The sequence below is a fragment of the Hippocampus comes genome, unplaced genomic scaffold (genome assembly GCF_001891065.2).
Source record: "Hippocampus comes isolate QL1 unplaced genomic scaffold, H_comes_QL1_v1.1 scaffold197, whole genome shotgun sequence".
NCBI lineage: Eukaryota > Metazoa > Chordata > Actinopteri > Syngnathiformes > Syngnathidae > Hippocampus > Hippocampus comes.
In genome coordinates this window covers 31,332-56,489 of record NW_017804750.1, presented here as the reverse complement: position 1 = coordinate 56,489, position 25,158 = coordinate 31,332, and the positions used below count along the sequence as shown (strand labels likewise).

The 25,158-nt window shown below is 43.8% G+C and overlaps 3 protein-coding genes across 6 annotated transcripts; 1 reads left to right on the top strand and 2 right to left on the bottom strand.

Moving 5' to 3' along the window:
• Positions 1-3,235: 3,235 nt before the first annotated feature.
• Positions 3,236-17,594, bottom strand: grk6 (G protein-coupled receptor kinase 6). Of its 2 annotated transcripts, XM_019867824.1 has the most exons (17): positions 17,139-17,593; positions 15,283-15,414; positions 13,524-13,619; positions 12,188-12,300; positions 11,121-11,198; positions 10,688-10,788; positions 10,265-10,357; positions 9,797-9,860; positions 8,311-8,451; positions 6,334-6,524; positions 6,206-6,243; positions 5,719-5,808; positions 5,421-5,629; positions 5,071-5,211; positions 4,677-4,814; positions 4,438-4,572; positions 3,236-3,967 (listed from the first exon to the last, which is right to left on the bottom strand). In XM_019867824.1, the coding sequence occupies exons 3-17, from the start codon at positions 13,573-13,575 to the stop codon at positions 3,917-3,919; spliced, it is 1,635 nt and encodes a 544-aa protein (XP_019723383.1). In that variant the 5' UTR covers positions 13,576-13,619; positions 15,283-15,414; positions 17,139-17,593; the 3' UTR covers positions 3,236-3,916. The 2 variants fall into 2 exon arrangements, with proteins under 2 accessions (XP_019723383.1, XP_019723293.1); XM_019867734.1 differs by lacking the exon at positions 15,283-15,414 and having other exon boundaries at positions 17,139-17,594.
• A 1,348-nt stretch (positions 17,595-18,942) lies between these two features.
• On the top strand, positions 18,943-20,995 carry nop16 (NOP16 nucleolar protein homolog (yeast)). The gene is made up of 5 exons (XM_019868213.1): positions 18,943-19,170; positions 19,491-19,599; positions 20,104-20,170; positions 20,247-20,353; positions 20,635-20,995. The coding sequence occupies exons 1-5, from the start codon at positions 19,064-19,066 to the stop codon at positions 20,770-20,772; spliced, it is 528 nt and encodes a 175-aa protein (XP_019723772.1). The 5' UTR covers positions 18,943-19,063; the 3' UTR covers positions 20,773-20,995.
• Positions 20,996-21,021: 26 nt separating this feature from the next.
• arl10 (ADP-ribosylation factor-like 10) lies at positions 21,022-25,084 on the bottom strand. 3 transcript variants are annotated; one of them, XM_019868016.1, is made up of 4 exons: positions 25,005-25,084; positions 24,288-24,568; positions 22,807-22,984; positions 21,022-22,578 (listed from the first exon to the last, which is right to left on the bottom strand). In XM_019868016.1, exons 2-4 carry the CDS (start codon positions 24,423-24,425, stop codon positions 22,148-22,150), a joined length of 747 nt encoding a protein of 248 aa, XP_019723575.1. In that variant the 5' UTR covers positions 24,426-24,568; positions 25,005-25,084; the 3' UTR covers positions 21,022-22,147. The 3 variants fall into 3 exon arrangements, with proteins under 3 accessions (XP_019723575.1, XP_019723653.1, XP_019723496.1); XM_019868094.1 differs by lacking the exon at positions 25,005-25,084 and having other exon boundaries at positions 21,022-22,321; positions 22,403-22,578; positions 24,288-24,633; XM_019867937.1 differs by lacking the exon at positions 25,005-25,084 and having other exon boundaries at positions 24,288-24,642.
• Between the last annotated feature and the right edge of the window lie 74 nt (positions 25,085-25,158).

Genomic DNA, 25,158 nt, shown 5'->3' with positions numbered 1-25,158 from the left:
GTGCTGAACACTGACACCGTTGTCCTTCCGTCATAAAGATCAGTCTGTTCATTCCGTCACGGCAATTTATTTTTCACTCAAAACGTCCGTGCAAATGAACTCGGCTCCGAACGACCACGAGTTGCGAAACCCTTCGCTCACACCAAATGTAATGCTACATGACTTCAGATATTAGTCTGACTATATTTTGACTCTCATGAAAACTTGATGTGCTAGAGAAGGAAAAAAAAACAGAGTGCAGTCACCTGTAAAATATAGGCCCCATTTTAAAGGTGGTTCTGCACATTGGTATAAAAACAAGAACACACAGGCACACACACACAGACACACTCCAGTTATGGTCCCCAAATTAATTGAGAGCCAATTGTCATTAGCATGTTGACGTCATATTTCCTGCCATCAACAGGGACGCCCTTTAAGTGAGGCACACACACACACACACACACACACACACACACACACACACACACACACACACACGTTAGCCCACCAAAACTATTGCAGGGTCACGCAACCCCAACCTCCCTCAAACAAAAGTGAAATTCTTCCACCGGAACAGCCAACCACTTATTGTGTGCTTAAAAAAAATGACAATGACTGTCCACGTAACGGACGTGAAAAAGTTCTAACACGTTTTTTTTAAGCTAAGAATTGAGTCAGTGATGAAGCGCCTTGACGCTGCTAGCACCTTTAGCGCTCGCCCACCACATCTTGTGACCGACGCGTGAGTGAGTATTGCTCACGCTGGCTGCGACTGCTCCTACTGGACCTTACGCCACTTAGTCATCGACTTGGAGTCACTGCTCTCGTTTGTCTTTTTTTTGCCATGAATTGTCTTTCATTCAAATGTCAAGGATGGGGGTGCGGGGGGGGGGGGGGGCAGCGATACAGTGGACCGCCACATTTTCAGGCATGCGCATTGGCAAATTCACATAGTGGCAGGTTTTATTTTAGTTTATTTTTATCTCAGTTGTTCACCAAAACTCTGACTTATTTGAGGGTTTTTTTTCTTTACCAAATTCCCTGATGAGGAGCGTCACTTATTCATGCATTTTTGCTATTCACAGACTGAGTCACCGGCTAATCGTGAAAATCGGCAATTAATTATTTGCCAGGTTAAAAAAAGGCGCAAATAAACCAGGAATTTCCTCGAAAATGTGGGAGCTCAAGTTAAAAAAAGTTGAATGGGGAAGGGAGGATTCCACGAATAAAAACAAATCTGTGAATCGGTGAATTTACAAGAACAACATCTTGCTCTTCTCTAAAGTCATTTCTTCTTTCTTTGTCTTTGTCCAATTGGAAGGGTCAGCCCAGACTGTACAAATGTGCCAAGAGCAACGTTCGTCTGCGCCTCGACAAAACAACAATCGCTTTTGTGAATCCCCCAAGTGAGCCGAAGTGCTCACTCGCCACGCTCCAAGGTCAAAGGTCAGTCCAACTGAGTTAGTGTCAAGGTAACTCAACTTTATTTCAGTAAAAGTTTTGTGTTTATCATGTGTGTTTTCATAGTTCATGGTAGTGCTTTTGATTGCAACATACCTCAGTGTACATCTATTTTCTGTGCTGCACTCAAATTAACATTCTCAACTTCATTTAGCTTCTACTTGAAAGCAAACGCACCCGCCATCCCTCTTGAATTACTGCAAATAAATGAGGTGTCAAAGGGTTAACGGTGATAAAAATAATCGCTATTCGAGCCGTCGAGTTTTTGTTTTGTGCTCCGTTTGTGTGTGTGTGTGCGCTGCTGCTGCTCTGTGTAGGTCAAGAAGTAGCCGGTGTTAAGGTTTACAATCAAAACAACATGTATGCTAATTTCTGTTAGCTCCTCTAATGTGTTTGGCATTATCTGTTAGCATGAAGCTAGGGGACTTTCTTGAGATGAAACATGACTGCGTGTCACAATCAAGCCGCTGCTTTTGACTGGCCCAAAGCTATCGAACCCCCAAGCTAAGTCCAGGGACCACCCGCACTTGACTTAACGACAGCCGTTCCGTGTTTGATGGTGATAACCGAAGCCACCTCAAGCCTCCTCGCTCCCCGAATGCCTTCCTACACCGGGTGGGTTGGTCGCCACATCGGAACACGCCAGAAATCAGAACACAGGCCCAGGCCTTTTTACTGTACGGGCGCATCGATTGGTTCCGCACTGCTTTCATCGAGATGCTTCCGTTACTTTGAGTTGTCGTGGCAACAACAGGAGAGGATGAAAGGCAAGGAGGAGGATGATGATGATGATGATGATGATGACACCAGCATGTTTGCTCAAGGAGCAGTCAGCCATGAGAGCGCATGAAGTGTCCGCTTCAAATTGCAGAAACGAAATGCTCACGTGAGCTTTTAGACGAAAATCTTCCAAATGCAACTGAAAATGTTGCTTCGTGTTTGCTGCCATCAAACAATTCTTTTGCATATTTGCTGATTTTGTAGCAATGCAATGAGATGATTGATTTTGATTCAAAAAAAAAAAACGGTTAGTGAAGTTTGTGTCAGTTTCGGAGTTTAGGTAGTACAGAGAAAGAAAAATAAGAAGCCAATTTTATCAACAAAAATGTTTTTCATAATCGAAAAATGAGTCTAAGTAATACAATTGCCACATTCTGATGTGTTTCAAAGCGATTCAACTTTAATGTGATTATAAATGCTGAATTTTATTTTGATTTCAATAAAACACAAACCACACATTTTACTTGGCGGAGAAAGCCGTGTGGTATGACACTTTTTTTTCTCCATCAATTAAAAAAAAAAAAAAGTTTTGATGTCATCAAAGTTCAGTTATCAGGCGTTTAGTTATTTTCAAATAATAATACATTTTATGATTTAATACCGGTACAAACCACACGAGCTTGTATCTCCGTGTGAAGCGGATAGCATGCGTCAAAATACACAAGAAGCTTTCTACCGTCGTCGGTGCCGCGAAGATTTTCTTCCCAAATCCCCAAAGCGTGCGAAGCCCCGCTGAGGCCTGAAAGCCTCTCGCTTCATTTGCACACTTGAGCGTCCCGCCGTGTAATTGCCGTTCATTTCGGCGTGCGCGTGCGTCGGCGCCGCCATGATGAGGCCCAGCAGGATGACTCGTTCCCACTGAAAATGATCCGCCGCCGCCCGTCGACGCCAAGCAAACTTCCTTAACGTAGAACAGCCGAACTGGATCCGTATCTGTCATTCCGGTCTACATCGTGCTCGTCAAAGACATTCTCACATTTTGCAACAATGAGAGTGAGAGGAGGCACCGAGGAATACTTTAAAACGTGTGTTTTAATAAGTTGGAATATGTTTTACAAAGTCTAGATGTGTTGAAAGCAGGGTGGGGAAGGCGTAAAACTCAATAAAGAAGTTCTCTCTCTACACATTTTTACAGATTGCGGGTGGCTCTGGAACATAGTCCCCGCTATCAACGGGGGATCACTCTTTGTTATTTTTAATATACACATTCTGTACAGTTGCATCCATCGTATAGTACATCAAGTGGAGGCCATTTTCTCTGTGTTGAAAAGAAAAAAAAAGCATAACCAAAAAACATCTGAGGGCTTCACTTTGAGGTCTTTTCATGAAATCAAAAATAAAAGACACACAGAGTAAAAGCTAAGTAAAGTTGGTCACAGCAGAGTCAAAAGTCACTCATTTTATTCCCTGGACAATGGAGGAAGGCTTTGCCCTCTGTACTAAGTATTACTGTCACGAGTGCCCTCCAGCAAGGCACTTTTTTTTTTTTTTTCCAGCAGGTGATTGTTCCACTGCTCTCGCCGTGATTTTTTTTTTTTTTTTAATAATAATAATAAAACACATCATTATTATTATGGCTATGATGAAAATACATTCGGACATTTAGAGGTCGACTATTTTTCAAATAGAAATGTGCAAAAGGTTGTAAACAAATATAGTGCGTGTGCGTGCGCATACAGTGTGTGTGTGTGTGTCACAGCCTGGTTGGCTCGTCGTCACTGTCACTGCAGTTGCCGCAGCATTCCTGCAGGGGGCGGTACAGTTGAACAGGAAGTAAGACAACGAGGCATATGGAACACAGCAACGCTTTGCGAACAAGTTTGAATGATGGTGAACGAAAACTAGTGAAATAACTTAATTTGGGGGAAAAAAACAGTTATGAAATAAAAAATCAGAAACCAAAATCCTTTTAAAATAAAAAAGAATGAATGTCAGACAGGAGGAAGGCTAAAGAGTCGTTTGAGAATCGTAGTTTACTTTCTTACGCAACACCTACTGACCTTTTTTTATGTTGCACTGTACTCCAAATATAAAAAAATAAAATAAAACGAATATTCAAAGTAATAAAAACAATATTAACAAGCTAAAAACTAAGTTAAAAAAAACAAAAGTCTAAACGAAATAAAACTGACTATCATGAAAATTCCAACCTAGCATTACTCTGGTTAGGGCTAAAAATCGTCTCTACCAGGCTTGATAACTGCGCTCACCCACCTGTCTGCCAAATAGCCGCTGCAAGAGTCCCTGTTTCGGGGGCGGAGAGGGTTGTCCTCGCCAATCCAGGTCCGGGGGAACCATACCATCCGGGTAGAAAACGTTAAGCTCTGAGAAACATTCCGTCTCTATCATCTGCAGGCAAAAAAAACAAAAAAACAAAAGCCTTTAAAACGTTTTGAAGATTTTTAAAAAAAATACTTTTTGTAATTATCTTGGTAATCCTCTTTAATAATCACCTCGTCCTGCCAGGGAATGGAGACACTGCCTGTGGACACTTTGCTGTAGAAGGACTCATCTTTGGGCTCGAGTTCCACGCCTTTCACAGTGGAGAACTGCTCGATGTCTAGCACGTCTTTACAGTAGATGGCCTGTGGCTGTAACATGCGACACAACAGTGTTGAACATCAAAAATGATGGATAGGTGGGAAAAAAAAACAGCCTACCCAGCAACGGTGATATAATCTGTGATGACATTAATAGGTGAACCCACCAAAATTAAGCACTTTAATAGCGTTTCATACTGTACACTGAGAAAGATCATTCAACATTGCGCTTGTAACCTTAAACTTTTTGGAGTACGTCAGGTGGTGCAACCCCAAACCCAACACATTCTGAATTTGGAGGACTCACATCGGGAATGAAAGGCGCTGGCAGCATTCCGGCCTCCAGCCGTTTGAAATTGATGGAGTGGAAGATGGGATGTGCTTTGACTTCTGAAGCGCCGCCGTCTCCCTGGCAGCCCAGTCTCTCCCGGGGGTCTTTCGCCAGCAGCTGGAAACCAAATGAAAGTGTTAAAAACTGGAAGAAAGCAGGGTGCACGTACGCAACGAAATTGAGTATTTTTTATTTTATTTTTTTGCTCTTTGTTAGTGGAAAAAGCAAATGATCGGATAACTGAGATGAGATAACACACAATGTCATCTATCGGGAGAAGCCGGCGGTTTTGTGTGCGGGCCCCACTGAGCTGTCCAGCCACCCACCGCTTTACAGAGCGACTTGGCCTCCTCCGAAAACTTCCCCGAGTATTCTTCGTGCACCTCCTTCACCAGCCGCTCCACCTCCTCCCTCTTGATCTTCTTCTTCCTCTGCTGGAAGGGCGACTGGCCCTCGATCATCTCGTAGAGCAGGCAGCCCAGCGCCCACCAGTCGGGGCTGAAGGTGTAGCACTCGTTGGTCACCACCTCCGGAGCTGCAGGGTGGGGGCACAAAACGCCAAGAGAGCTTTACACCACCAGAGATGACCTTGGGGTTTCCCCAATGTGAGTGAGTTCTTCTTACCCATGTATCCTACCGTTCCCACCCGGCCCCGTATGGTCTGGCCCTCTGGTACGTGAACGGCAAGACCCAGGTCTGATATCCTGATGTGTCCTTAAAAAAATGTGTTTTTGTTGAACGACTGAAAAGTTACATTCGCTCACTTCAAAATTTAATTAGCCCTTTCATGCAAGAATTATGATAACCTACATCGGGATTTTTTTGGGGGGCGGGTCGTTGTCCATGTAGTGGAGAGTAACTTTTGAATAGCTGTCCACAGAATTCTAAATATGGTTCAGTATTGTTGTAAAACACAATATCCCGAATGTATACCTTACATACTGTATGTTGGTATGGCTTGAATCGCAGCAAAACCAAAGACCGAGTGGTCGGGCCACTCATGAAAACGGTTGCCAAGCCTCGCGCGCTCTGCGTGAGTTCAGTTGTGTTTCGCTTGGTGTGCGACACCTGTACATTGAGTGGCCCCCTGTCTATAAATGTGCCGACTTACCATAGTCATCCAGCAGGATGTTTTCAGGTTTCAGGTCCCTGTGAGGGGAGAAACGGCAAATGAACATAAGACACACACACAAAAAAAAAAATTGGTTGGGTGTGGGTTAGGTTGGGGCACGCCCTCACCTGTAGACGATTTGCTCCCTGTGCAGGTCTTCTAGACCACAGCAGATCTCGGCCGAGTAGAAGACGGCCCTCCTCTCGTCAAAGCCCGCTTCGCCCATGTGGTAGATGTGGAACTTGAGGTCGCCGCCGTTCATGAGCGTCAGAACCAGGCACAGGGTGTCCTTGGTCTCGTAGGCGTACGCTAAGCTCACCTGGAAAAGACAAGGAGAAAGAACGTTTTGGGAAAATTGATTTTTTTCAGGGGCTTGTATGCAAATAATCGCTAGTCTCTGCGGTGCTTCTGTGGAATCATTTTAGAAACGTAATTATTGATCCTCGGGGAGTGTTGACATCATCGACATGTTGCGACAGATGGGAATTTTCAATTGCAAAAATATGCACGATGCCCCACCCTGAATTCAATAACAAAAGAATAAATGAGCCACTTTGTGTCATGATATTATGCCCATCTAACTACCAGGGGGCCCCAGGCTATAATTTGCAGCCCACTAGAACCAGTTAATGCACAATTTTAAAAGGGCAAAGTGAAGCAACAAATGGACTCTCTTTCCTTTTTCTACTTGTGACCACGCCGTAAACAAGAGCGATTTGTTTGCAGGATGGTGTAACAAATGCCTTGTGAGTGCCAGTGAGTGAGTTCTTTGAGGAAACCCGGGCCAGATCATTAGCGTCGTCCATCAGGAGACCACGTATGGAGGAAATAGAAATGGCTCGGGCATGCATTCCTGAGGTACACCTGGAACATTTTTGATTGGGTTTTCACTCGCACGACTGCGACTGGCACAACTTTTTTTTCAATTGCTCCATATCTTGTTGGTATGACAGGTAGAGGACTACTAGGTACTATTTCTCGTCAAAAGGTGTGCTAAGCAGATAGGACAGTAGACGACCACATCGTAACATTTCAGGACACGTGACTGGAAATGACCCCAAAAAAAAAAAAAAACACTCAAGCTCATGCTGAAGTTAGTTTGCCTTCTGTAGACCGTAGTGGGATAAACTCCACAATATCCGGTTTTCTGCAGCGGCCCCTTATGTTTTCTTTGTGGTCATGCTAACATTAGCCTGCCGTGTTTCAGTATCCTTTGCTCTAGATGGCGCCGCACCGTACACCCCCCGAGTCTTGCTGCAGCGGCTAATTCACTTTTTCCTCGAGACCGTGCGAGAGACAAGAGCGATATGTTTGCGCATTGTCTGCTCGGGGAGAAACTCCGTCTTGTTGCCGTAATCCGCTTCGTAGTAAAAACAGGCGATCCTCGTTCCGCTTTGGTCTCTTTACGAGTTCCCATTGGGACCGAGATGCTTACTGTACAATGCTTATTCTCAATTTTGCATCATAACCCAAAGGGGATCTTAACTGAGGGGACACTTTGTGCATTTGTACCAAGATGTGGGGGTTTTCCTTTAGCGTTAACAGAGCAACATATGATATATCACCAGTGGCGGGCAAGGCGCTGCAGATTGCCCCGAGCGACGGCATCATTACAAGCCTTAAAGGTTGTCGACGACAATGCCGTGTTTTTCATGTTTAAATGTACAAATCATCTGACCCGTGTCAGGAAAGGTCTTTTTTTTTTTTTTTGAAAACTAGTCCTAAGTTCATTGCACTCATTTTCATAACATAAACCATCACTCCAAATTTTTGAACTCAGTTCAGTGTTCCCAAAATGAACTAGTTCATCGTTGTTTATTGTTTGTACAATACAATACAATCTTTATTCATATTTTTGAACGATATCTCGCTGCGAGCTATTAACCTAACATGACTGGAGTTTCCCCCATTGTTGCGCTTTTCTAAAGTGAGGAATTAAAACAAAAACCGGACTGTAATAGTTTTTCACTGACATTATGCTTGACATTTTGATGACGCGTGCGGCTGCGCGAGGCTCCGCGGCCGAATAAGATTTTGCCGAATTGAATTCGTTCAGGTACAACGCGGCAATGGCTCCAAAAGCGCAAGTCCATCCGGTGGCTCACCACAAATCGGCTGTTGACTTTCTCCAAGATCTGCTTCTCGTTCAGCGCCATGGACTCGCCTTTGCGCTTCTTGATCCTCTTCTTCTCCAGCTTCTTGCAGGCGTACATTTTCCCTGTGGCCCGCACCTGGCACGCACACACCTGCAAAACGAGCCTTCTTCAGAAAAAACAAAAATGGTACCCGAAAAGACTTCTTGAAAACAAACATTTCGAAAAGACTTAAAGTAAATGTATTGTGGGGAAAAGTTATTCACAACTGAACTGTACTTAAATGCACTGTACTGGATAGTTTTATTTAGTTTAGTGATGATTTATCCCACTTCTTACACCAAAATTGGCCGGGTGGGTTTATGCCACTTCTCTCGCCAACAATCCGTTGGGACAGGCACCAGCTCCTCCTAATGAGGGCAAGCGCTGAATCCTTTAAAGCGGAAAACAGACACGGGCACATAAATGTTATTCAGTTTTATTTTCATGTGCGTGCACGTGTCGATAAAGGGACTTGAGTGAAAGCCAAGGGGGGAAGGGGGTGGGGGTGTCGCTTATAAATAGCCGGCCACGAGCGAAGAATATGGTCTCTTTGGTCGGGATGCGTAACAGTGCGTCCATTGTAGCCTTTTCTCATTTGTCCATTAATAAAAAATAAAAAATCCCCACCACGAACAGATAACCCATTGAGAGGTCAAACACGCTTTCGGGCAAGTTCGTTGGCATATATACGGACATCGATATCCTTCATGTCAAGGAAAGTGCAACGTGGTGGATGAATGGGAGCTTGGATTGACAGACATGCACAAATGCTTCTTCACACAACAGCTGCTGCTGGTGATGGAAAATGTGCGACTGCTGGATAACTTTCTCAGTTTGACTTTATGAATGATTTGTTTTTGTATTACAATGCAGAGATTTTTTTTAAATTATTTCTCTAATTGTTTTTATATTTCAACTATGTTATACTGAATAGGAAGCCCTGGCGGATGACGGGTTCGCACGTCCGCCTCACAATGCAGAGGTGCAGGGTTCGATTTCGGCTCCCGCTTTACTTTGTGGGGTTTGCATGTTCTCCCCGTGCCTACGTGGGTTTTCTCGCTCAAAATTGGCCCTGGGTGTGATTGTGAGCGTGAATGGTTGTTGGTTTATGTGTGTCCTGCGATTGGCTGGCATCCGGTTCAGGGTGTCGCCCGCCTAACTGCCCGAAGACTGCCGGGGTAGGCCGCAGAATGTGGATGGATAAACTACACATTTAAATTGTGATTTTTATTTTGGACGGGGAAAAGCCAAACGTCACTTCTTCAAATTCAATGTTTCCTATTTAATTGATAGGATAGGACAACACTTTATTTTAATCATTTCATATTTATGTGTTCTCTATCGTATGTACCATGATCATTATTTGTAGCATTTTAAGGATGTCTCATTTAATTGACATTATGAACTACAACATTCTATTCAGCCGGATCAGGATGTTTTTGTTGCGATGACTTACCTCACCAAATCCGCCTTTCCCTAAAACTCGGTACTGCCTGAACGTATTCTTTGTCACTGGTTGCCTGGAAAAACAAAACAAACAAAAACACACAGTCATGCCACTGTTCGCACACCATCTGCAGTTTAAAAACAAACAAAAAACAAGAGAGACCTTTACAACGACAGAAATCCATTCAAACCGAAATGTTGACTATTTCTTTTCCACTTGTCAACAGACAAGGACGGCTATTTCAGCGAGCTCCACTCCCATGGCGCGTTGACAAAGATAAGTTGGTCACATCCTGGCGTGAACGACGTGCCTCCGCAGGTCTGCTTGAACACTTTCTTATCTCACTTCACTTATTAATTACTTCAAAAGCTCCGATACGATGCACCTCATCTGCAGGCTCGGACCGCCCGTGCCTTTGTTTTATTTATGGGAAATATGACAACACTGGGGAGGGAGCGAGGGGGACGGCGGTATTACCTCTCCAGCCACTTCCACTGGAGGAACCTGTTGTAGTACATGCTTTCGAGGTAGTCTCCAAAGGGCGCCACACTCAGGAAGTCGTGGATCGATCTGCAAGGAAAATACACACAGTGTTGAGTACCAGAAACAATAAAAAAAAAAAAAAAAAAACAACAGCCGGCCTTTTTAAATACTTGCGTCAAGTAAAAGTGGATCTTAAAACAACAAGAAACTAGGACATCCCGCACTTCAATTCCCCTCAAATGCTGTTTCAATGCAGTGGTGCTTGCTGCTGTTATATTCACTCCCCCCCAAAAAAAAAAAAATTAAATAAGAAATGTTTCATTTTTCTGTGTACTACTAACTTTAGAAGGGAGGAACTGGACGCAAATGAGGGCGAAGGAAATGGAATGTGCAGCGCTCGCACAGGTGTGCTCTTACTTGGTGGAGTCCTTGAAAAGCTCCTTGCAGGCCTCCTGTCGCAGCCCCTCCTCACAGCGGGCCACCGTGCTCTCGTCCACCTCCACCACGTGGTCCTCCGACTGTCGTGCGCAAAGTTCATAACAAACCGGACAGGCAAGATTGACACCAAATTTCCACAAGCGGTGCCGCAAGGGTCATTGTGGACTCTTCGGGATTTTTGGTTCACATTCGGCGCAGGAGCGAATTTCTGTCTGTCTATCGTGGTGAAATATTGATAAGTACATCGTGAGTCTGATGCAGTTTAGCAATAAACCAAAAATACATCTTGGGAAGAGTCAAGATATCCCGTTCCACAATGTGTACCAAACTCATTTGGGGAAAAAAAAAAAAAAAAAATCCCGACTGCGACAGAGCAAGAGACAAAACTTTTGAGATGACTTTGGAGCTCGACCTTTGGATTGAAGAAGGCATCGATGAGTTCTTGACCGCATTCCTTCCTCTTCTCGTCCGGCGCCACCTCATACTCCGCCTGCGGGGCACATGCGTCCGCGTAACGTGAGCAGGAAGACGCAACCCCCCCCCCCAATATTTTTTTTTATTATTTTATTTCAGTTGACGTAAAAAAAAAAAAAATACAATTAAAATGATATGACTCTCAGAAAACTGCAATGGCCTCCCATTTGAAAAAAGCACAAATATCGTAATGACCAGCAGGTGGCAGCATGCAAAAACTGCCGCTGGATCGATGAAGCAACCGACTGCATGTGGCACTTGTAAATCCCACTCTGCCGGGAAGCCTGCAAAGTGCTTCCTCCGCGCAGCCAACGCTAAGTGATAAGAGAAGGCGCCGCTTGCCTTCCCCTTTTAACCGTCCCGTTCTCACGACGGGCAGGAAGTGGTAACGAGAAGGGTTCGAGGAGGATCTGTAATGCATGTTGCTGAGAGCCGTTAAAGCCGAAAGGTCAGGCTGGAGCCTCGCTGACGCACGAGCAACCGTTTCCACTTCATCATATCGATAAAAATGTTGCCTAGTCAAAAAGAAAAAAAAAGATCCATTCATTATTGAATCGGTGCGGCGATGGATCAATATATTGAATGCGATTGGCCATATTTCAGCGACATTCTGAACAGCTCGTTCCAAAATACGTTTTTGGAAATAGAAAGACAGAAGAACTGCTTGGTTGTCTGATTGCAAGCTTGATTGGCGAGCAGGCTTTCCGGAGACCCAAGAGTCGATTATGAGCGACATGTATCCTTTTCAAAAAGGCCTTTATGCACATTGGATCCGCGCTGACCCATTTTGACAGAGACTTTGTTTTTAAGCAAATTGAAATTATAGTTCAGTTGGGGGGGGGGTGTTATCTATCACCTGATACGCTTCCCCACCAGCTGTCTTAGTACACTTGCATCATTGTGCACTAAAGTGCAAGCGTAGGAATAACCGCGACATAAGACACGCACGCAACAGCATCGCGGCTCAACGTGCGCTAAAAGTGAATTTTTAGCGTCAAATCTTACCACGCCATCCAGAAACTTGACACAGCGCCTCAACTCGGGTCTGGTGTCGCAAAACTGTCGGAAGAGCAAGCGTCCGATGGGCTGCCGTTCGCACAAGCTGCTGTAGTCTTTCTCTGTCGGGGGAAACCAGAAAGAAAAAAAAAAGTCCACTGAAGCAACTTTTAAGCTACGTTGTCCCCTCACAATTCACTGAAATCGTCATTGACGACCAACGACAGCCATTCTGAGAATCGGGGTCAAGTCCACAGTTGTGTCGTTGTCTTGGATTGCTTTCTAGTTTCCCTTCCAGGATAGCAATCACAAGGACATTTTTTGAGGGGGTGGGGGGGGGTGTAATATACAAACATGCAAAAACAGCTGCACAGAGCCGAGAGTGTGGTGGGGCTTCGCCTCCCGTTACTCAAGGGTTCGATGTAGATTCACACCTGGCGAGTTGGAATGCACCTGAAGAGCTCCTGAGTTGCGCAACATTTGTGATGTCAGTCGGTTCAAAAAAAAAAAAAAAAAAAAGAGAGAAGAAGCTACCAACAAGGAAGTTGACAGTTTCCTGCCCGGCTCTTTCTCAAGAGCGTGTAATATACTCCAGCTTTCGTAATAACAGACGCACCGAGATGTACCTCGACACGCAAGTAGGGGTGGAAGGGGGTGTTCAGATTGAAAAGGGCGACGTTTCTTGTGCTCTCAAAGCACTTCCTTCCCGCCTCGCTCGGTCATGAGGTGGCCATTTGACTCATTCAAATTTAAAGTCCATTTGCATGGCTGCCTTCGGCAGAAGAGCCCACGTTACGTGGACAGGAGAGAGAGCATGCGCCTCGCAGCCTCCTAGTGCAGGAAACTGCGGTCGGCGTGACTGACTGCTGCTTGAAAGAGACAAATTTTGGTGGTGGTGGGGGGGGGCACAATTTGAAACAGCTCACGTGTTTTCGTATGTTTTAATGGAAAAGGAGTGAAAACACAATGACTGAATTTGAACTCCTCTATAATCCTGCATTCTAGGCTTACGCGGAGCGACGGCTGAAGGTTCCCGTCATAACGTACATCTTCTCTAAGTGGAATTTTAGCAAAGCGAGACCGTTTTGTCTGTATATTTTATTGTGTTATCCATCTGAAGTACTTTTTCTTTTTTTTCATAGTTCCACATTTAAATACCAATGTTCAGTATTCTTGAGAATTAAACTGCACTCAAAATGGATGCGCTTCAATTCTTGTCCAGGCTTATCATGAGGTCAAAAGCATTAAAAAAAACATGATCCGAGTAATCGTTTTACGTTTAAGTCCCAGGGTTTTGAAAGAAACAAATCAGAGTTTGTAAATATTGATCTTGTTAAAAGCTTACCGGTGGCTTGTCGCAGCTCTTCACACAAACTGATGTGGGGGAACTGCAGCATCTGCTTCCACTTCTTGCTCTTTCCTTTCCGGTTTCCACCGCCTCCTGCAAACAAACACGTAGACCATTTTAAGTCTGGATATCAAACTGTGTCGATGAGCGTTAAACATCGGATACACTGATTAAAAAAAAAAAAAAAAAAAAAAAAAAAAAAAAAAAAAAAAAAACACCTTCATGCCTACACTTCTTATTGACGCCCATATCAAAACTATCAGAATAAAAGTTGAGAATCTGTTACACCGAAGTCAAAGACGGAAATTAAATGAAAATTTGCAAATACAAACGTTGCAAATTTCCAAGTTAAAAAAAAATGCTTGCTAATTAGGTGCTAGCATCTGGAAAAATTACATACGTGCCACATACGATCTGTATCAAACACGGTACTGCAAAATATAATTTTATAATGACCAACAAAAGGTGCAAAATGTACCAGTTTGGGACCTTCTCTGCCCCTCCTTCTTGCTCCTTATTACATTGCCACTCATCCGGTATGCAGCTCGCACAGCACATTGTGGCAAAAAAAAAAAAAAAATGATACTACACTCAAGTCTCGAAACGCTACATTTGGACCTGCTTGTGTCTTTTCGTTGTAAAACCCACCCAAAAAAGGATTGCTAAAAATTCCGAGATATAGCAGAGGCGCTGGCATTGAACCGTGACGCAGTTTTGGCTAATAAGATAAGATAACCTTTATTTGTCCCACACTGGGGAAATTTGCAGTCTACAGCAGCAAAATTGGGGTGGGGGGTAGAAAAGAAAAAAAACAACGTGTTGCATGCACAAAATAAATAAATGTTTCAGAAAAAGAACTGTCAAAAAAAAAAGAACATAATCAAAGACAAGGTTGCTATTTGTGCCTCAGGGATGGAGGATGGACAGAGTGCATTGTACTCTGAATGCAAAAAAGATGCGCCATTAAAGGTAAAAAAAAGTGCCCATAGATTCGCAGACAAAAGCGAGGTTGTTCTGTGCTTCCGTGTGTGTGTGTGTGTGTGTGTGTGTGTGTGTGTGTGTGTGTGTGTGTGTGTGTGTGTGTGTGTGTGTGTGTGAAAAGCACGCCATGGCGTCCTGCGACGGGCCAAGTGGTGCTGAAAAAGATGGTGGACTGGGGGCGACGGCATCCAGGTGGCGCTTCCAGTTTTGTTTGACAGGCCAGGCTTTATTTATTTATTTGTTTTTTTACAACACACGCTCGAAAATCTGATGAGCACGGCAAGTGGCTGTTTTTGTTTTTTTTTTTAATTTTTTTTCAGGAAATCAGAGATGAATTTGCCGCACGGGGGATCGCCGCCAATCCTTTGGGCAAAACGAGACGATGCCGGTCTCCTTATCGGGTTTTTATTATTATGTATCAGATGAACACATTCTAAAAAGTCAGATAGCCAGCTGTCGCGCTGGAATAAAAATGGCTCATTGTCTGTGGGGAGTCGATGAAAAAATGCACAACATGCATAATTTCATGTAATCATTTGAAACGACAGCACCCGCAAAGCGTTTGCACTCACAAATTCAGATCTTGCCCCAACTGTGTAAAATAGCAAATGAAGACAAATTTAGCCCCAAGAAATTGACTTGAATTGATGACTACGGAATTCTTGTAAGCTGAAATGCCCGGCACTTTTTTTTTTTTTTTTTTTTTTTGTAGACAGATGACAGTGCATGAAATAGTGGATCTTTTTTGTAGTCTGTAAGGTAAACACAGATTTACCTTATAGACTTTGTGTGTCGTCACGTGACTTCCTGGCTCCTTTTGATTGGTGGAACGGAGTCAAACGTCTCTAGTGGTTACGGTGGATTGGTGAAACAGAGTCATGTGACAACACCCGAGGCTGAAGTCTCTCTGAGAAACCAAAGCAAATAGATTGCGCCAACAAATAATACCGGTAGCTTAAAAAAAAAAAAACGAAGTAGCGATCGGAATGTGGCTCAATGTAATGGAGGAAAAGGGGCATTAAAACTATTTTGACAAGTAAAATGAATCCAAAAAGCAAAATACGAATGTGAATGTTTTTGATCAACTAGCATATAATGAAACTTTATTGATATTCTAAGTATTGCGTGTGTTCCTTAACAAATCCAAGTCTGGGGGACCTTGGAGAAATAATCGCACATTTAATCGCAATCGCCATGTTGAGGACGGGGGAAAAAACAAAAGCAACTTGAATATTTTTCAAACTCATTCCACCTGAGTAGAAAAAACGTTGCCGTAAGACAAAGTCACTCTACTATTGGCGCCGAGTTATCTACCTGTGAGGACAAAGAGAGTACGAGTACAAAACCTAAAGCAGGACATCATGGACATTGAATCGATTCTCAAACGGCTTTCTGTTCATACACGCGCAGGCCGCCGACATCCTCTCAAAGTCGTCGTGACACAAAAGAGTCAAATCAGACATTGCGTGTGTACCCACAAAGCACGATTTGCTCCCTCTCGACATCCTGTTTCGCAAAGCAACAGGACGATGCTGCAACGTCAACCAGGAGAAACTCGATAAGTCGCGACACTCCTATTTCACCGGCCGACCTGAGTCATTCCGAAAAACAAAACAAAACGGTATTTCTTTGCTGAACCAAGAACCAAACTAAACAGCCAGGTTGTGCGTTATATTCATTTAGAGGAAGTGACTGTGTGAACAAGGTGGCAGGAAACTTTAAAATTGCTCAGTTTTCAAATGGAGTTCTGCACCACAGCAATGTTCCAAGACTTGCACTTGACTCATTCAGGAAAGAGGAATTTCGAAATGTAAATTAATCTCCCAAATCAAAAAGCGGATACTTACTTGTCAGGTCCCGCATTCGATGGGTTGATATTAGAGCAATTCAAATGACACTATGATTATGTCAAATCACGAACGAGGTGTTTCGCTTCTGGGTAAGAACACAAAATGGATGATCTTATCTTTAATACTGGAGTGTGGTGGTGCATTATATTGGTTTATAGGAGGCGTACATATTAGGGTGGTGACAGGAGACTCAAGTGTTCAGTTTTCAAATGGGATCCTGCACTTTCAACAGTTACTGACAGGAAAACCTACGAAGCCAGGAAGACGTATTAATTATGGACTTTAAAGAACTGTATTTCTGCGCCGCATCCATATCCAGGTGCTAAATAGTCTGGTTGTACATTACATGAGATAAATAGGAGATATGTTTGGTGGGAGACAGCGGATCTCCCTTTGAAAACCGATGAATTTAATCGGTCTTCAAATGGAGATCGGCACTACAGCAAAGTAATTGACAGTTGGAAAACCTGAGCTTGAATAGTCGTCGGCACCTGAAATAGCACAGCATATGTCGATGCCGAATGAATCACTAGGCATGAATTTATCTGATCGTACATTGTACGGTTTTATGGTAGCCGTCCATGTTCGGGAGGCGAGAGCAAAATTGAAACGACTCGGTTTTCAAAAGGAGTACTGCTCGTAAACAGAGAGTCATTACGGAGTAACTAACTAGTCTTATAAAGATGTAGTCCACTAAACCACGGCGCAAGGGCTTTGTTCCTCATACACTCTGCCCCCCTACAGACGGTCGGAGCTGTCAATTCGCCATCTCCATCCTCACCTTCCCGTGCTTTCAGCAGAACCGTGTTGGCAACGATGTTCTCCAGCTCCATGTTGACTCTGTGTCGAATTTAGCAGCGGCGATGCTGGGGCCGAGCTCCGCAACAGCGAACCGCCACCCCCTCCCGGGCGGATTCGATCCTCCGTTAAACGCGCACCGTCCGCTACCTCCTCCCACCGGCCGGCCTGAGGGGGAAGATTGTGTCCGCAGTCGCGGTTTTCCCACCGCAGTCCTGTCCGGTGACATCGGCACTTGGGCGCCCGCCTCCAGCCCCCTCCTCCTGCATTTCAAAATAAAGTTCCCCAGCAATGTTCATAGATTCCCTTACTCGTGATTTTAAAAAAAAAAAAGAAAGAAAAAAAAGACAAGATTGAAAAGAATCCCTGAAGTTATCGCCCAAACAGTACAGTCCTGGAGGCGGATGAGGGGAGTGGGGACTCTCGACGACCACAGAACTCATACACACAGATCCGATTTTGCATTTCAAAACAAAAGTCGTATGAAACTTGCTGAATTGACTGACATTATTTCTGTACTCCTGATTAAAATAAAGGTTTATAACAACCACAATGACAGAAAAAAACAATAATACTAGAACAACGGTGCCCTCGTCTCGTCTTTCTCTGCTTGTGGTCATCAGAGTGCATGAACTGCTTACAAACCCAGAAATCAATAAATCACGACTCCGGGGCAGATGCTCTTTGCGGCAGGGTGATCAATGAACGCACCGCAGCGTTTTTTAAAGGTGCATTAGGAAACACTTTTTATTGTTTACTACCACAGAACAAGACATGACGACAGTGGCTTGCACATTGTCAGGTTCATACAGTTATTGATCTGGTCTTCACTCCAAACTTATAATGCAGTATTGAGTGGTTTGTTGTTAATGAAACAGCATGCCAGCGTGTTGCACAGGCTGCACCAGCCAATGGAGGACAGAGCCAATAAGCATGTGTGGCAATATTTGATTTGTAATACGACATATTTAGCAAAATATAATGTCTTGGTGAATCTGTGAAGTGGTTCAGATTGGTGGTTTGGATCACATTCCAGGTGTCTTATTGTTTCTCTGACACTGCTTACTTCTGATCTCTTGTGGATAAATCCCCATCGCAGAGGGCGACAACAATAAAACATAATTAATAGCACCACAATTAAATAACAATTTGAATTGTGTGTGTATATGTGTTTCCAATGAAAGAAAACTAATATTTGTAAAAAATATACAGCGGGGAGTAAAAATGAACGCCTTCAGGTCACCTGACCGGAACTATAAACAAACGCTCGTCCTCAAGAGCTTAGTAATATTTAATTACTAGGACATAAAGATCAGTTTCTATGAAGCCGTAAATTCGATTCCATGTGTTTCGATCACATACTGTACTTATTCTTTACTTCCCGTCACAGTTGTTCCTCTGCTCACTTGGGACCTCTGGCGTAAAAATCGAGTCGTCGCCGACTTTCACTTGGCGTAGTGAAAGCAATTTCGCTCGTCACTTCAATTTAATCAGAAAAAAACATTTAAAGTTATGTAACGTCTAAAATAGTGGTGTCATATATTACCAAATAAATTAATTTAAAAAATAAACAAGAAAAAATGTTGGAAAAACACGAAGGGGCGCGGTCTTGGTGGTCACATGACCACGATTGCCCCATGTTGTCGCTCGTCAATTCATTTCATAAAAGATAACAATACGTATTCATAATCATATAAACTTGAAATATATGTATATGTTGTAAACTAAATAAATAAAAAGGAAAAACAATAAAAGCGTTGGGGGCGGGGGGGGGGTTGTCACATGACCGGAACTTATTCAATGTCCTCTCACTCGGACACGTTTTTCCTCATTGCTAACCACACTTAGCATTGGAATAGCTACAACTCGAATTGAAGGGGGGAAATCTGACTTACATAATCAGTAATCATGTCAAAAGTCAGAAAGAAGAGCAAAAGTAATACTTTTAACTATAATCAAAACCGCAAGAAGCTGAAGAAGAAGTTCAGGAAGAAAGCCAACCCGAGGATAGAAAAGTAAGCGCTGTTAGCATGCTAGCTATGGCTCCATAAACATATGTGGCGATCTTGTAACTTATTACATTCTACGTATCACTCCTTTAACGTAAAAGATAGTGAGAAGGGAAATGCGTGTTTTGTGATTTGGATCATTGTTATGTTAAGTTTGGATGTATATGAAAGCAGTTTGTATACATGTCAGTGTGTGTGTACACACAGAGCAAGTCAACTCAGTTGAAAATTCACCTGACTTCTGATGTGTGTGTTCATTTGATTTATCAAATCAATTGAAAGTTCCCCTGACTTCTGGCATGTATGTTCATTTGATTTTTGTTCAGTAAACAAATACGAGACGCATGGGATCCAAGTAAGTCCCTGACCAGGAACCTGCAGGACATGGGCCTGGTATCCGACCCAAACCGCAATTTGCCTATCAAGAAAGAGAGCGTAAGTGTAAGCCTCGTTGATATGTCGCAATGGATGGAGGTGCAGGAAGTCTCATTCAGACATTTCCAGGAATGGGCAGATAACAAGATGTATTTGGTTCAGTTCACGCTTCTGGGTAGGCAGAAGCTCCCCCCGAGAAACGCAATCGTTAATTTAAAAGTTATTAAAACGCAATTTTCCACATGTCCGTATTTATGTGTTTATGTGCAATTTAGCAATCGCTTCCTGTAGTGTTTTGTTTTTGCCAGAAGATGGCAAAAAAGGGCCGTTTTTGAAGACACCAGTTCTCCCTGCACACTTGTCACCTATACAATTGAAGTGCAAAAGCAGTATCATGAAACCATACATATGCACGTATATGGTTATTTCTGAAAAGATCTAATATTGGTCGGGCCTGAATTAAGACACCTGGGAACTTTTAAATTGTGTGTGTGGGGGGGTTGCAGCGTATGTCCTCTTTAAAATGACCCAGTCCTATTTTTTTTTTTTCTTCATCATTACCAGCTCCTCGGGTTAAGAAAAGAGAGGACAGCTCCCGCCCCCGTTGTGATCAAGCCCTACGTCGTCAACCGTAAGTTTTGGTGCATAGCGGTGAAGCGAGGCACAGGTGTCTCGTGTCACAATGTGAGTCTCAAATGTGTGAGCAGAGCTGGAGGAGGAGGCCAACCTGCCAGTGACGGACACCAAGACGCTGTCTAGCGACTTGATCATGTACGCCCAGCACATGATCCGGGAACACAAAGACAACTACAAGGTGAGGAAGCAACAACCAACAATGTTGACGCAACAACCGACCTTGTTGCGCTATTTTAAAAAAATGTTCAATGCAAGCCGTGCAGAGTCAGCATCACCCGTGGCATTTTTATAGTATGAGGTGTCTCGAAAGCAAAAAAATATTTGCGGCAAAGTCACAGTTCTGCTTATTTTGCTTACTGGTCAGAAGTTCTATTCGACTGCTAAGTAATGAAGAACGGAAAGCGACAAACAACTTTTTATTCTAAAGAAAAAAGAGCCTGCTATTGTTTCATTCCGCAGGCGATGGCCCGCGATGAGAAAAACTACTACCAGGATACGCCCAAGCAGATTAAGAGGAAGATCAACGAGTACAAGCGCTGCCACTCGCAGCACTACGACGCCTTTGTCGCCTCGCTTGCCACACCCATGTCTCACTGAGAGCTGGTGGCCAGAGGGGGGCTTTCATGTAAGAATGTTCCAAGTATACTCGGAAGAGTCTGCGCTTCACAAGTCCTCCGTGTTAATAGGCATAGAAAGAGCTTTTTTTCCATGGTTGACCCAGTTTGTGTTGATAGGACACACAAAAAAAAAAATGGAAAACAAGACATTGAGATGTCTCGGACTTCTAGAATTTCTTTTTATAAAAAAAAAAAAAACAGTGGAAAAGAGGCTTTACCTATTCTTTTGAAATGGAAAGTGTGTTTTGATGTTTGCATCTGATTAAAATAGTTTCCCCATACAGCCAATAAATGCTATCATGAAAACATTGGCTAATAGCTTATATAACCGTTTTTGGAGAGAACAACATTGGCGCCACACTGTTGCATATGTATTAGAACAAAGCAAAAGGGCAATATACTGAATGTTTTTTTTTTTAATTATTAATTTTCCCCACATGTAAATTGCATCGTGGCATGCGCACGTGGAAAGCAGTTTGCATAAAACCGGCCGAGCCTCTTTCTCCAGTCATGAAAATCGGACTCCATTAAATGAATACAATTCTACAACTACAGCACATCAAAGAGAATAAAACATTACATTATGTTAACAAAAAAAAGGGGGGGGGGCCTCCTAATTGAGAGTCGTCGGCCAACCATTAATAGCTGTTGGCTGAGGGGCGCTATTTGATATTCATGAGTGACCAGATGCTGGGAATCTTTTTTTTGTTTTTGTCTTTATTCCATGCTCTAACCTGAAACATTTTCCAACTGCTTAACTGATGTAAAGTAGACGACGTACAGTGTTTTATGGAACATTATTTAAATGTCATTATCTTTGTCTTATGTTGCAATGTGTCATATGTAAAAATAAAAAGAAAACAAGTCAAAAAAGTTGGTTGATTTTTACTGTGTTAAGACCAAAATTCCGGCCAGTTGATTAATCGGCCTGGCCCGAAAAATCTCCTGTGTGAAGTTTGCATGTTCTCTCTGTGCGTGGGTTTATATTTGGATTTAGTTTTTTTTTTTTTTTTTCTCCCCCCTTGACCTAAAATTCTCTTTTCTTAGTCACGAAGGACACAAATAGGCTCTCATTTTCCTTGTAAATTCCCCAAAGTTCCAAGCTTCATTTTACAGACACGGGCAGCCAAAAATAAAACTTTACTCGGCTGACTTTTTAGACGGGTCACGCATCCTCGTGCATAGTCTCGTCTTTGTTTCTGCGACGTGCCGAAACAAGCCAGCGCAAAAATACGCGCGATGTGAGCAGACGAGGATTACAAATGTTTTTATGTACACGCTGCCGCCCTTCGCTCGTCTTTCTCCTTTAAAACAGTTGCCGAAGCGGTCCTCTTCCGCCCCTTTCCCTCCCCCCATCACACAAGCTGTAGCAGGAGGTCCTGGAAGGTGTCCAGGCCTCTGCAGGAGTTCCTCAGGGCGCTGTCGGAGCCCAGCTGGGCGGCCAGGAGGAACAGCTTCCTATCCTCCACCACTGAGCCCAGAGACAAGGCCTCGTGGAGCTCGGACACGCTCACCGCGTCAGGTTTATCCTGGTAGGAGACACAAACACGGGCACGATCACACCATCCGTGCAACTTTATTTTCACTTTGCAGGAACTTTTGATTCTGACCTGTTTGTTCCCCAGGACCACCACGGGCAGCTGGGGTTGCACCCGCAGGAGGCGGTGCAGCTCCAACTTGGCCAGCGGGAGGCGGCCGCGATCAGACGAGTCCACCACATAGACCAGCACGTGAGTTCTGATCAGATACTCTAACCAGTAAGGGCGCAGGTCCTCACCGCCGCCAACTGTAAAACAAACCAACATAAAAAGTGATTTAAATTGCTCAAGTTGGAAAACAAAACCACAAAGGTTTTTGGGTTTTTTTTCTCTCTTCCCGTGAACCTGTGAGCGAGATAAACTGGACTTACGCCACATTTTGATGTCGCAGGAGGGTAACAAGCTACCACAAGTTGGTACTAAAGAGCTACTTCTGTCTAATCAAAACTCATCTGATAAAACTCATGGCCACTTACTCTCCAGAAAGTCCAGCTGACAAGCGGGCGCGCTGAGGCTGATGAAGTTGAAGCCTCGGGTGGGCCGGCAGCGGCCCCTCTTGGCCCCCCCGGGTGTCAGGCCCTGGAGCACGCTGCTCTTGCCGGCTCCGTCCAAGCCGAGCACCAGCACCTGACGCTTCCTGGGGTCCTCTTTCTCCTGCCGACGGGTAGATGAAACGTCAGACATCTCATTGACATTGTGTGTTGGTATGCGCTTGTGATGACGAGTAAAAAGCCAAACGACAAATGCAAACAAGCCGTCTGCAGCTCACCGCGGGACCAACTTTGAGCTGTAAGCAAGACACAGTTTAGGATTTTTTTGTCTGTCTTGCTATGCGGCGTTATCAGCGCGGACTTTGCGCAGAACTGTTCTTGCTTCACACGTTCAGCCATTTCCTCATCAACAAATCAGTTAACAAATGGAGCAAATGAAACTATACAAAGATGAAATCATAGTTTCGGCATAAAACTACCAATTGAATAAAGTTTACATAGTATTTCACATGCTAGGTTTTTTTTACATTTTATTTACCTGGAATAATTTTCGATGTACAGCAGAGGTCACTATTGACTGACCAACACAGTATCAATACAGTACCACATTGTATTCAAATTGTTTGTGAGATGTTTATTAATTCCCTCACTTGGTGAGGTGGTTTCCCTGGATGATGTAAAAAGGCATGATGAATGAACAGCAGTACAGCACTGACTTCAGCGTCCAATCAGATTGCCGGGACACCAGACCGCATGGAAAATGACACTTTTACCACATTGCTCGAAAAACAAGTTTGAAACAGTCTTGATGATGAGGAGTAAACTGGAAGCTGTTTATGCTGCATCAGTTCTGGTTTTCTAGAATCAGCACATCACACCGCAGTTATTTGCTTCTTGGGCATGAAGGCGGTGTCTCACATTTGCCTCCAAAGTACAAGATGTCTATTATCCCGGCACGGCGCCAGGATTTTCTCTCTCCCGGGGCTCAAGGAGGGGCTTGATCAATAACTTAGAGGAGCTGCAAAAGTAACTTATATATTTTAGAATATCAACTCAAATGTTGGAGAGTCTTAATTGAGGCTAGACAGATTTCTGACAGGGCTATAGCAGACGATCAAAGAGTGAAGATGACTTTTGGAGAAAAGTGGACTTGTTGACATCACCTGCTGGCCAGTGAATTGCAAATAAATCATGGCTGATTTGGGAGGAGTGGGGCGGCTAATAGTAGGGAACACGTTGCCGGTCAATGGTATGAACCTAACTTGCAAACCACATACTGAAAGACCAAGATTTGAACTCACACCTTTATACTGAGAGACATTCAAGTTGACCATCAATTACATCCATTCAGTCAAATATTTTGACATTTTCACCTGTGGTTATTTTTTTTCCTCCCATACTCTAAATCAATTATCACACAATTTCTTTATCGGTGTCGCGTGGATCCAAATGGAACGGTGCCTTACTTCCTTGATGGTGGCATATTGTGCGTGCGGTGACCACGTTCGCCTCGGGTAGAAGTAGTTGAGGGCGATGAAGATGGCCGAACCCAGCGTGACCATGGCGGCGGTCAGCGCCACCGAGATGTGCCGGAGAAGCACCATGGGTGCGGGTAGAAGCCGGAGCCGGGTCGCTGCTTCCCGGACGGGAGCGGAGGGCGAGTGGCGCCGTGTCGACTGCTTCTGCTGTGGTTCCTCCTCTCGACACGTGACCGCGCGCTCGCTCGCAGCTGGTGTTTTTGGTTCTCCTAAGAGGCGCAGGATGACAATGGGGCGTTCAAGTACTTGGCGTGAACGTGGGCTTCCAGTGGCTGCGTTCGACCGAAGGTGCGTTCATATTCAAACGAGGAATGGGAAAAAAAAAAACGTCTCAATATGTCACGAGCTATAAACTTGTTATTGACTGACTGCACTCGCGACACTAAACACACACTATATATTTTTTTTCACGGCAAATGATAAATTTTCAAAATGCCGTCTCGTAATGTAAAACTAAATTTTCCGAAACATTTTAACAAATGTACAGTATTGGCATGTATATTTCTAGGTAGATATTTAAAAAACGCAATAATTACACCCATATGGCATGCCATTTGAGCATTTATTTCACATCCCTGATATCAGGCATTAGTGTGTTACACTAGTTCGGTCTTTAAATGCTCAAATGGCTTGCCATCGACCCACCTATTCAAATGTGTTGCATGCCTCCTCCCCGTCCTACAGACAGAGGTGTTCAAGGATAACATCCATCCCCATGGGTCAGTGTCAGTTCCACAATTGGCCACTTGGGTGTGCTAAAGGATTGCTAAAACTACTATACAAAAGGTAAATGGTGGCT